Source organism: Artemia sp. Qi Xiang Cuo, chromosome 20 (genome assembly GCF_049724085.1).
Source record: "Artemia sp. Qi Xiang Cuo chromosome 20, ASM4972408v1, whole genome shotgun sequence".
NCBI classification, from domain to species: Eukaryota; Metazoa; Arthropoda; class Branchiopoda; order Anostraca; family Artemiidae; genus Artemia; species Artemia sp. Qi Xiang Cuo.
In genome coordinates this window covers 53,948,520-53,961,305 of record NC_142813.1, presented here as the reverse complement: position 1 = coordinate 53,961,305, position 12,786 = coordinate 53,948,520, and the positions used below count along the sequence as shown (strand labels likewise).

The 12,786-nt window shown below is 33.2% G+C and overlaps 1 protein-coding gene across 3 annotated transcripts in view; it reads left to right on the top strand.

The window, feature by feature from the left end:
• Positions 1-12,786, top strand: part of LOC148940362 (uncharacterized) — a 210,374-nt gene that overhangs the window by 189,402 nt on the left and 8,186 nt on the right. For all 3 annotated transcript variants that reach the window (XM_089106167.1, XM_089106166.1, XM_089106165.1), the window contains one exon: positions 7,829-8,652. In XM_089106167.1, coding sequence (XP_088962293.1) covers positions 7,829-8,652 — 824 coding nt within the window. The remainder of the gene's footprint in view (positions 1-7,828; positions 8,653-12,786) is intronic.

Sequence of the window (12,786 nt, the reverse complement as noted above, 5' to 3'; positions counted from 1 at the left end):
GCCTCAGGGTGCAGTTCCGGTGCTTTTTTGAATTATCAATGATTTGCTATTTATTGTCATCAGTGATATAATTACTATAATAACCTAAATATAAAATGAATAAAAATCGTACATCGATTTATAAAGTCTGTACAGCCATTTGTCGCGTCGTTTCTTCTGATTAAAAACAGAATATGCTTTACTATTTTCTACTGCAATTAAAACTGCGGAAGGTCTTGAATCTTCCTAGCCTTTAACTCTACTATAGCCCTAGTCCCAGAACGGCTTTAAATAGTCTTTTAAACTGCAATTTTGTACTGGCACAATCGATGGTATTCCGCATTCTTGACAGTTGTTTTTTTTAAATTGCCTTGACAGATCTGACAGTTATCTTCGATAACTGTCAGACAATTGCCATGACAAATTTAGACTTGCGTTAAGGGTTGAGTAGACGTAATGTTTTTCAAGGTAACGTTTCTTGTTAGGGTAATGGTCATTTTGAGCGTTTCTTTTCAGTATAAAATTTATGGGAGTTATTTACTCATTTAATGGCTCATTTGGCTCATTGGCTCATTATTTACTAGCTCATTTAATGGGCTACTTGGTTGTTTAGCCAAACAAATTGTCTTCCTTGAGTGTTCTTTCTTCTAGAAATTTAAGGTATTTTGCCAATAATGCGTAACGTTCTCTAACTTAAAATTCATTCTTGTACGCTCTTAGAACGATTAAAAAAAAAATGTTGCGTCTGTCTCTGTTTAAAAAAGTTTTAAGATATTCTTTGTGGAATATCTTTTACTTAGATACGCCTCACCCATATGTTCCTGTATGGTAACGTAGATTTAATGGCAACTAAACTCTCGATGAACCACTGGTAAATTTTATATGTTTTTGGATATTATTTATTGAATTTTTTTTACTAGTACTAATTAAAATCCAATTATTAATTTTTTATTCGATTTTGAATTTTATTCAAAGGTAATGTTTTAAAAATTTTGATGTCAAGCTGTTTATTTTTGGTTTAGGATGCGAATTCGGCTCTCTTAGAGCTTATGATAGCTCTATTGAAAAATATTATCTTATCTATAATTAGAATTAAGAACGTTTCCTAGCCATCACAACCTTTCTCTCATTATAGCCCTAGAGAGCGGGATTGAACCACAGTTTTCGCACAGCTTACTGTTTGAAATACGGTCAGTCGCGTACTTTTTTGGTAAAAGTGTTCCTTCTATCTTCCTTTTAATGTAAAACAGAAGTTAAAAAAGGGATCAACAAAAATGGGTCTAGAATTAACTTTATGATTTTTCTGGCAGGGCTAGAGGGTGTTAGTTGTTTATTTTTTGGAGACGAAATTGAGTTTCGTCTCCTAGTAGTTTCATACATTCTTTGGCTTACAAAATAGCCTTTAAACAATTGGATTCTCGTTTGAAAAGTTGACAGTCGGTGAATAACCTAAAAATATTTTGAGGAGTGTTAGCTACTCAACTAGTTTTTATCAAAGTTCATTTGTGTTACAGCAAAGATTGTTTCTGGAATGCAAAAAGAAATTAGTTTTAAAATTGACACCTGTGCGTTTTGCGAGGAGATTCTAACAAGTTTCGCATTTTAATGGGTCTCACTTAGTGAACTGGATTTGTCTAGTTCTTCTTCAGGTAACGATGGTAACTGGCACTATATCCTTCTCACAGATGTTCCCAAAAGAGCAATAATCCCTTGTAGTTGCAATTTAGTTGCGAATTGAAGCAGTTTAAGTTTCTTCCTGAAGTAGTTTATTGAGTTGAAAAGATTCAACTTTATAAGATATTTATTTTTGGTAGAATTTTATAGTGTATCCTTCTAAGGAAGGCATCCACTGCACTAGTACTATTTTTGTTTTCTACACAACAGCAACTAGTATTTAAATTCTTTTTTTGTAAACAAACATAACAACAGGCATGGAAGAGACGATCCCGCGTGAATGTAATGGCACCTAAAATCGCTGATGCAATTCAGAAATATCGCAGTATTATCGCAGGAATATCGCAGTATTATCAGTATTATCAGGAATATTGCAGGAATATCGCAGTATTTTTTCCCCGTCTGAACCTAAAGTCATTACTGTTCGTCATTGTATTGTCGTTACAGTTTAGTTTGGAATTTTAACTTGGAGATAACGAGAAGTCTTTCTTTTTTCAGGAGGAAATATATTTTTGGTTTTACTAATTAAATTGGTTTTAATATTTTGACTCATGGCCAGGAACTTACGCAGTTGTAGAGAAGGGGATAATTTTCAAGCTTTTCTTAATTTTTTGGGTCTTTTCCGCCATACTTATTTGAATTTTTTTTATTTTTTTAGTAGTTCGCTCGTAGCTTGAACAAAAAGAGAGGCATTTTTGTATTTTTAATTTTATGCACTTTTTAATGGTTAAAGTATCGTTTGCGACAGCCCCCCCCTTTATAGGCCCATATTAATAACCCTTTAACAGCCCTAGTCTGTATACGAAACTAATATACAATTAAAATTGTATTATTAAAATGGTATTTCAACATAACAGTCATTACCCTGACATAGCCCCCCTCCCCCGATGGATATATATATATATATATATATATATATATATATATATATATATATATATAGCCCTATTAACATATTTGTTTGTTGTTTTTTTCATTGTTTGATCCGTTGTAAATCTGATTACCCAGTGTAGGCACCAGATGCAGTGCTATACGTATAACGGAAAAGACCTATTCTTCCTTTGATATCTTTATCTTTATAATTTTTTATATTTATTTTTAATTTTTATCTTTTATTTTTATCTTTATTTATCTTTTGTTTTTATCCTTATCTTTAATTTTTTCATTCACCTATCTTTGGTGTATTTTTATGTCCCGCACCAAGAAATTCATGCGTGATTGTCTGCTCAGTATTGCCTTTTTGTATTCTTCTTCAGTATTTTCGCATAATACGATGTTTTTATTTACGTAAGTTGTCTTTAGATAATTCTTATCTTTTTAAACAAGTCAATTACGATTGCTAAATGTTTTAGCCAGTAGTAATGTCTAGACTAAATTCCCTACAAAAATTTTATTGCAATTTTAACATCCTAGAAACATAACTTGTAGTTATGTCTTTGGAAGAATCTGTGTAATCGAAGTTCAATGCATCTTTTACAGTATAATCCACAATTAAAAACAAATATTTTGCTGTATAATTAGTAAATTCTCTTGAAATGCATGTATACGTATATGTACGTTATACATACTCATGATCAATAATTATAAATGTGCTGAACAGGGGCGCCGATTCACAATTTTGTAGGGCGATGGGTTAATGATTTTTTTTTGCTTATATATGAAGATACAAAACAGGGTGAGATATTTTTCATTTTTTTTTATTCTCCTAAAATCAAAGAGGGTATAATTCCTGCAGTGCTAGAACCCCAAACTGTAAAGTAGTGTAACGCAAGATAGACCTAAATTACCGATTTCTTGCGTGCGACAAAACAAATGTGCAACTGAAAAGAAAGAGGGTGAATATACCCGAAAGCGTATTTGTGTTTTATTATGAATAAGTTTAAATGAAATAGCCGAATAATATTTGATCAAGATTTGTGAATGGCGGTCCTAAGAATCTCCTATTTAAATCATTAAAAAGCTTAGACAGCATTAGCATTTTACCAAAGAGAATCAGAGAGCTTACCTGTAAAAATGTATAATGACAAAAAAAAAATTATTATATTTACCAGCTTAAAATTTCATTCAAAAGAACCAGTCAGGTTTTCAGCAATTAAATTTTAACGTTTTATAATTGAAGTTTTAAGCATTTGACCACAGAGAAACAGGGAACTTACCTGTAAAACTTCAGAACTAAAAAAATCTTTCATTATATTTACCAGCTTAAAATTTCATACAAAAGAACCAGTCAGGTTTTGAGCAATTAAATTTTGTCTTTTTATAATTGAAGTTTCAAGCACTTGACCAAAGAGAAACAGGGAATTTACCTATAAAACTGTTTCACAACTCAACAAATCTTTCATTATATTTACCAGCTTAAAATTGCATACAAAAGAACCAGTCAGGGTTTGAGCAATTAAATTTTAACTTTTTATAATTGAAGTTTTAAGCATTTGACCAAAGAGAAACAGGGAATTTACCTGTAAAACTTGCAGAACTCAAAAAATCTTTTATTATATTTACCAGCTTAAAATTTCATGCAAAAGAACCAGTCAGGTTTTGAGCAATTAAATTTTAACTTTTTATAATTGAAGTTTTAAGCATTTGACCAAAGAGAAATAGGGAATTTACCTGTAAAACTGTTGCAGAACTCAAAAAATCTTTCATTATATTTACCAGCTTAAATTTTCACACAAAGAAACGAACCGATCAGGCTTTAAAAAATTCAAATTTTGCCCAGTTATAATTGAGTTTTTAAGAATTTATCACAGAGAAACAGAGAGTTTACCTGGAAATGTTCCTAAACTCAAAAAATCTCTCATTATATTTACCAGATTAAAATTTCACATAAAAGAAAGAACCGATCAGGTTTTGAAAAATTTTAATTTTGCCCACTTATAATTTAATTTTTAAACATTTACCACTGAGAAACAGAGAGTTTACCTGTGAAATGTTCCAGAACTCGAAAAACTTTTCATTATATTTACCAGTTTAAAATTTCACACAAAAACTGATCAGGTTTAAAAAAAATGAAATTTTGCCCACTTATAATTTAATTTTTTAAGCATTTACCACCGAGAAACAGAGAGCATTTACCACCGAGAGCATTTGCCACCGAGAAACAGAGAGTTTACCTATGAAATGCCCCAGAACTAAAACAAGCCTTTCGTTATATTTACCATCTTAAAATTTCATACGAAAAAAAGCAAGATTTTGAATAATTTAGGTTTATCGAACGAAACAAATTCATTTGATCCAAGCTTCCAGCTCAATGTGGTTTTAAAATCCATCAGGGGTTAAAAATTTAAATTTTGACATTTTATGATTTAAGTTTTTAGCATTTACCACAGAGAAACAGAGAGTTTATTTTTCCCTCCAGGAATAAAGAGTAACGCGATTAGGAAGTACGTCAGAAAAATTAACATTTGGAATTAAAGCACACATTTTAACAATAAAGTTGGACAGGCATCTCTCTTTTTCTTTTTACTATGCAATGCCAGCTCCTTCCACTTTTTCTTTTTTAGAGTTCAAGAGCTCTTTTACTGAGATTAGCTTGTACTTACGTAAGCCCTTCTAGAATATTGAGAATTTCCTGAGTTTTCCTATAATTTTGCATCTTTTCCATAGAATTTGGTTATTTTTTTAAAGTTTAAGTTGTGGTTTCAATACACTAAGTGTTGGTGTGGAGTGTATTTTCAAATCTAGGAGGGAGGGAAATTTGCTGCTCTTTCAATTTTGTCTCTGGAAGTACAAGAAAAGGCATTTTTCAAAGAAATTACCCCCAAGAAGTATCTTCAAAATCTAGAGGGGTTAGACAAATGCCTCTCCTCACAATGGACGCTGAGTTTGAGAAAGTGGTGGAGGAGCACGTAACGACGGATAATATTATTATTCGTCTGTTTAGTTCATAAAATAATCAAGAAATTTGTATTTACTTTTCACTTTTTCGAAGAAGAGCAAGGGGGGATTTTAACTTAGACAGAAAACCCAGTTCAAAACAGGAAAAATTATGGGTGCTTTTTTTCTTACCGGAAACTCAAGTTGTCGGTCTTATAAGTCTCCTGTTATATTTTGGCTTTAGTACTAACCTTATTGAAGAATTTCGTAAATTATGGGCCAAACTTAAATGCGAATCGAGGAGGCGCTGACGTCCCGGCATCTGGTGTACATCCCGGAAACCCATGCGTGGCGCACAGTTCTGATACGCTTGCCACCCACCACATGGTGCACATGATTTTTGAGAGAGAGAGAGAGTGACCCCTTGATTAGGCCAGCCGGATTATTCAGCATTATAAAATGGAATTTAAGCTCTCCTTAGTTATAGAAACTCGGGCTCATAGATGAAAGGTATACGAAACAGATGTGCAATTTTTTTGGTGACTGTTTATTTTGGTGCTTGTCTATCTTCTTTTTCTTCCAAAAAAGGTTTAATAAATGCTGCCTTTTAAAGGCAAACTTATTCAGAGTATTTGTCTTTACAAATGAATTTAAAGAGAATTAAGAATAACTTATAAAATAAGCAGTTTTAAATCTATGATTGCTTAATAAGGATTTTTTAACAAAAATAAATTGGCCGTTTTAAGAAATTTAGTGGTTAAGGAACACGGCAATAATCTTATCCTCATTTTTTTCCTATTGCAGGTTAGGCCAGTTGGACATCTGTATAATATACTTGTTATCTGTGCTAAGTTGGTTTTATTATTGTTGTTGATTAAATCGCGTTTCTACGCTGAAGTCCTTAAGATCCCTTCCATTGATATTCATATTCACCGATCGTCATCGTCAGGCATGTTAAATTTGAACATTTACGCCCAAATTCAACAAGTCTAATGATGGAATTTTATTTGAAATGTCGAATAATATTTTTCTCTCCTTGGGGGGGGGGGGCAAATTAAGTTTCTAATCTTGAAAGCTCTCTATCATATTTTGTTTTAGCATTAACTTTCTAGATCTCTACATCGTTAAACAAGTCATTTTTTAGAGAACATTTAGAAGACAGTACATCAAATACAATGAAAGAAAATGGAAAAAGGAGAAAGACCAAAAAAATGAATAATTTTCTAGCTGAAAGTAGAGCTCGAGATGCAGGGAGATAACTAATACTAAAAATAAATATAATCATATTTGATCATCAAATACCATATTGAGCAAAGACAATGAAAAAGAAAAAGAAAACTTAGAAAAAAAATAAAGTACCGAGGACATAAAAATAAAAACATTTCCCCCCAGGGCCCGTCTTAGGTCTGTTCATTCCTGAAAACTGCGATTGTGTAAGATTTTTAGTTTTGTTGTTGCAAAACTATGAAGTTTTTGAGCAATACTACATATTTGTCAGTGTTGCCACGTTAAATCGTGAAAATAAATATGCAAAACGAATTAGTGGAATTTGACAACGCTCTTCGTCTGTAAAAATTCAAATACCACCAATTTGTTCATTTAGAAAGACAACTACATCTTCACAAGAAAGCAAACATTCAAGCTGGTTGACGTCTTACATATTTAGCTTATCTTTTTTCGTTAGATTTTTTTACCAAATGATGTTTTGATTTTTTACCCATGTTTTTTTTTCTTGACTACGAAAAACTACACATCTGCATACGGAGGTTGTTTTCATTGGAAGTTGAATTTTTAGTGTTTCTGCACATCTGGTCTGAAGGTCTTTTTCATTGGAAGTTGAATTTTTGATGTTTCTGCATATCTGCATATTTCTGCGCATCTGCATACGGATGTCTTTTTCATTGGAAGTTCAATTTCTGGTGTTTCTGCACTTTCCGCATATCTGCACACTTCTGCGCATCTGCATACGGAGGTCTTTTTCATTGAAAGTTGAAATTCTGGTGTTTCTGAACATCTGCACATTTCTGCACATGGAAGTTTTTTTTGTTAGAAGTTGGATTTCTGGTGTTTCTGCACATCTGCATATGGAGTTCTTTTTCAGTACTAGTTGAATTTCTCGTGTTTCCTATATTTAAAAATATTTCAAATACTTTTTAAAGATTGTATAAGTTTCCACTGAACCGCTCAAAACAACCAGATTTCTTTTTCATTGTCGTTTGTGCGTCAAAAGAAAGAACGAGAAAAGGGGGAAAAAGAGTGAAAGAAGTATCGGATAGCGGGTAGATTGTAGAACACCCAATGGAGTATTATAATAAAGTTATATTTGTTTATTCTCCTAAATTTTCTGTTTCTCTTTTAGAACACAACACAGATCCTTTAAAAGCATTTGAGAGACATAGAAAGCGAAAGGACTCCTCCCAGGATACCCCGATCGCTAGTACCACCGCGCCAGTTGAGGAAGAATCAATTGTCACTAAAAAGGAAAATGACGAAGGAAAAAGTGCCAAGAAGAAGAAAAAAAAAGGAAAAGATAAGAAAAAAGATAAGCATAAACACAAGAAAAGCAAGAAGGAGAAGTCGCAAAAAGAGGAGGATATGGTTGATGATAGTGTGTCTTCATTAGTGGAGAGCTCTCCGGATAGCGAAAGCACCAAAAAGTTGAAGAAAAAACGAAGAGAGAAAATAAGAGATGAAAATCGTAGACGACATAAGTCTGATACCTCGCATAAATCGAAACACAAAAGCAATAATCCAAGCATAAAATTTAGCGTGGATGATCAACCATTGCTCTTTCAGTCTCTTATTTCCCCTCCAAGGCCAGATTTTGAAAAAGAAGATCACACTCAACCATTTTTATTAAATAGTCCTGCATTGTCTGTTGAACAATTTACTCCTGACGTTGAACAACAGATACCTGAAGAAACAGAGTTACCAAATGGAACTCCTTTGTCATGCCATGAGGAAGTCAAAATTGCTTCTACAACAGTAACTGTTCCAGAAGAAGCTTGTAACTTAGAAAGCATGGCCGAGCTATTGGACGAAATTCATTATTCTGATGATGAATCGAGTGATAGTGGTACACCTGAACTTCCAAGGAGGGCCTGGGAGTGGTATGGCCCAGGAGTTAAGAAAAAGAAGAAGACATATTATAAAGCAATTAAGCGTGGAGACGAAATCATAAGGGTAATTTCTTTTTTATTTTATCTTAAATTAAACTTATGGCTATTAAAAACAACGATTAGTCTACAAAAATACCCGAAAAGCTTAATTAAATAATTTGAAAGAAATTAAGGCACGAGATTAATTTAATTGAATTATGTTTGATTATTCTTTAAGTAGCTATTCTTTAATGTTAATTAAAAAAAACTTTCCACAAAGAACTTTCGCAAAGAAATGCAAAGACGAGGAGACTGAAATCAAATAATATTTCAAGCTTAAAACGCCACTAAATCACAATAAACAAATAAATAAAAAACGTGCAGAAATTATACAAATTTACCAAGTCGAGCTTAAAACGAGCGAAAACTACCACAAAGAGGAGTAGGGCTAACGTCCCCCGTCATATCGAAAGACTAGAACGTCGTTTGCACTTTACTGAAAACACTTTTAAGTTTCGAGCTATGTATTTTGTTTCTCGTAACATAAAAAAAAAATAACCAAAATTACTGAAAAGAACAAAGAATGTGGATTGTAAGTTTAATGCATATACAGATATTCATTAATGAAAGTCCCAACGATTTTGGATTTATTAACTTTATAAAATAGAAAATGTTTAAAAGGTATTTCATTTTCAATAAACTGCAAATTAGGTTATGGTCTTTAGAAGGCATGGTCAATGCCTTCTAATTAGGTTATGGTCTTAGAAGGTTATGGTCTGCAAATTAGGCTATGGTCTTAGAAGGGAAGGCATGGCCCCCTCAGAAATTTCTATGACAACGCCTTCCACGTAAAGTGGCTTGGTGAAAAGTTACTCTAGTAGTCTAGAAATTACCAACGCAGAAAAAAAAAGACATTTAGCTCACTTGGCTCTTTACTTAGGCAGTGCTACTCCGCTTCCTGTGATCAGGTTTCATTGTGCCGTTACCTGGGTGATGCGCTGCTTGTCAGTTCTATACGTAATTTGTAAATATTTGTTATTACCTCCTGTTAAAATAACAAAAATAAAAGTATTTTTGGATAATCTCAGCTGGAAGGTGGTTCTATACTAGACCATTACGTCGGATAATGCGTCCTTTATGGCACTCTTGGTGGGGAGCTCCAAGCTGGGGAAAAAACTATAGTGTGTGTATTTAATCATGATAGCTCTTCCAGGTACAAGCTCCATCTGTACTTAACTTGAGGTAATTGTAAAGAATTGCATATTAATGGTGGCCTTTTGACTGAATATATTCTACTATTATAACCGCCTATATTCTACTTCTGATATTAAAACCGCATGAAGTACTTGACAGTTTTGCTTGAATAGCAGATCATCGCTATATTCTCTAGAAATTTGACTTCTGAATATTTAACGTGTAAAATTTTAAAGACATCAAAACGTTTTTTTTGTAAATTTAAAGATTAATTAGTAATTGTTTCTTTGACAGCTAGCATTGATACGAATTTACACCTTACTGAATAATTGAAGGACAACTTGGTAAGATGCTGCACCTCCATCTAGAATGGTGTCTTGAACGCAAATATTTTGCTAAATTGTCTTCAGTGCAGAATTAATGTCTTCAGTGCAGAAATGTCTTCAGTGCAGCTTTAAGAATAAAATATTAAAATAAAAGTCCACAGGAAGAAAAAACCAGAATAATCACAGCCAAGGCCGTACCCAGGATTTCGTTTTTAGAGGTTTTACTAAAAAAAATGGGGGGGGGGGTATACAGAAAAAAAACGCATACAAAATATGTTTATATCCATTTTTGTTACATTTTTACGAGTCAGACAAACATTTCGGAGGGGTTCAATTCCCCCTTTGTATACAGCCTTGATCACAGCAGATGAAAAAAAGAACAATACCATACTTTTCACTGAGAGACAGTCTCAGAAATTGTTTACGTTGATTCTTTTAAAAGGAAATTCCACACAACTCTGGGGAGAAAACCCTAGATGGATATCAGGCTGTATTAAAAGTTTATAATCATTTAGCCATTTATGAATATATTTCCCTACTGGTCACATTTTCTCATGTGCATTGTCGTTTAAAATATGAACAGATGGCAGCAGCAAAAGTGGGCATCTTCTTCATAGATAGCAGTAGCTTTCAGTGGCGTTAAAATGAAAGATTCAGGATTGTAGTGTTAATAACTTCACGGGTGTTAGGGTCAATTATTCCAGGCCAATTTCTGAAAAATTCAGTGTTTTCTTGGAACTGATTTCCGTTATACTGTTTTCCTTGAATCATTTCCGTAATGCTGAAATAACATTTTTATAATGCCGTTGGCAAAGGCTTTAAGTTCCGAAAGTAAATCTTTTTACCAATCCTCATAATCTCTACCAATCCTGATTAAGCCCCTTTTTTCAAATTATTACGAGACGTGGGAGAGATAATCGGACACTTTTATTACCTTTTAGCAGTGGCGGATTTAGTGGGGCGGGGGACCCCGCTCCCACCCCTAAGACTTTTCTGGCGCCCTCTTTCCCTGTTCTTTTTTTTCACTCTTGTTATTAGAATAAATTTGTCAATTTGGTGAATTATTGGCACCTTTGTAAATTTGGGCCCCTACAAGATTCTGCTCATCGGTGCCCTTGTTACATTGGGCTTCCCCCCAGACTTTGCTCTGGATCTGCCCCTGCCTTTTAGGGCCGCAGATTTTAACTAAACGTATTTTTGGACGAGGTAAATGAAATGATCTAGATTTTTAATTTCACAGCCCCCCCCCCCCACCGCCCAAGTTTTTTACTTATAATTACCCATATTTTATTGAGTAAAAATCATTTTTCGAACAAAATTTCAGATTTTAACTCAAATACAAGTTTCTGAAAGTCTGAAAATTCCAGCGACCTAGCTCTGTGGACCTTATTTGCTTAAGAGCCATACATAAATATAAAATACATACCATAAAATGCCACACATACCATACATATCATAAATACCATACCATATAACCATAAAAATATTCTGCCTGTTAAATGTATAGTAAAACTTAAATATAGTTTTCTTTATTAAATTACGGGTCCTCTTTACAAAAATTCACTTCGTTTATCAAAAATATTTATGTAACAATTTAAGATTATAAAAATATATAATTATGAAAAATATAATTAAGGTTTATGCATAAAAAATAAGGAAAAACCTGAATCCACGTGGTTAAAAGAAATACAGTTTATTTGGGAAGTACCCAATTTTAACGCTCATTGGTGGGTAAGTACGTAAGGTAGAGGTTCTCAATCCTTCAACACTCCCTAAACCCAAAATATTTTAATTTTTTCTTAAGGTTTAGGTTATTTTCTATATAATATACCACTAACAAATTAATAATTATTAAATACCAACATAGGTAGAGCCTTAATTTTGGGGTGAAAAAAAAATCACATGAGTAATGTCATATCTATGAGCACACTTCAAGAGCGTAAATATGTTATTTCTGTCTCAGTCGTTTTTAGTATCTATGACGCATGCCCAATCAGGAGCGCAAAATTGGGGGAGGCCCAATGTGAAGGATGCCAATGAGCAAAATCTTGAGGAGGGGGGGGGGCAATGTGATAAAGGTGCCAATAATTGACCAAATTGAAAAATTTATTCTAAAAAAGAAAAGTGAAAAAAAACAGGAAAAGAGGGCGCTAGAAATAATCTTGGGGTGGGGGCCGGGGTTCCTTTGAATCAGTCAGTGTGCACAATTACACAAGAAACATAGCTGAGCATAAAATACCAAGTGTAATGAGTCTATTTACAAAAGGTGTTTTCATTATACCTAGAGGAAAAAACAAAACTTAAATTAACAATTGGTCAGAATTAAAAAAACTGGACCATCAAATGAGACAAGATCAAAAGGTCAACCTTAAAAATGTAAATTCACAGCGGGTGAAAATGAACAACCTATACCATCAAATGTGACATGACCAAGCAGCTAAGGTACAGGGCATTGAAAAATATCTGAAGAAATGATAAACGAAAATAAAGAGCAAAGAAATATGCGAATAGAATACTTGCAAAACCGGTAATTAGATCGAGTCGAAAATAAAGGTGAAGAATAAAGAAATATGTAGTTAAAAGATGAGCGGCAGTGAAAATTAAAACGAGTCAAAAAACGGAAGTAAAGAATAAAAAAATATACGGTTGCAAGACATGCGACATGAGAATCAGAACGAATCCAAAATGAAAGTGAAAAT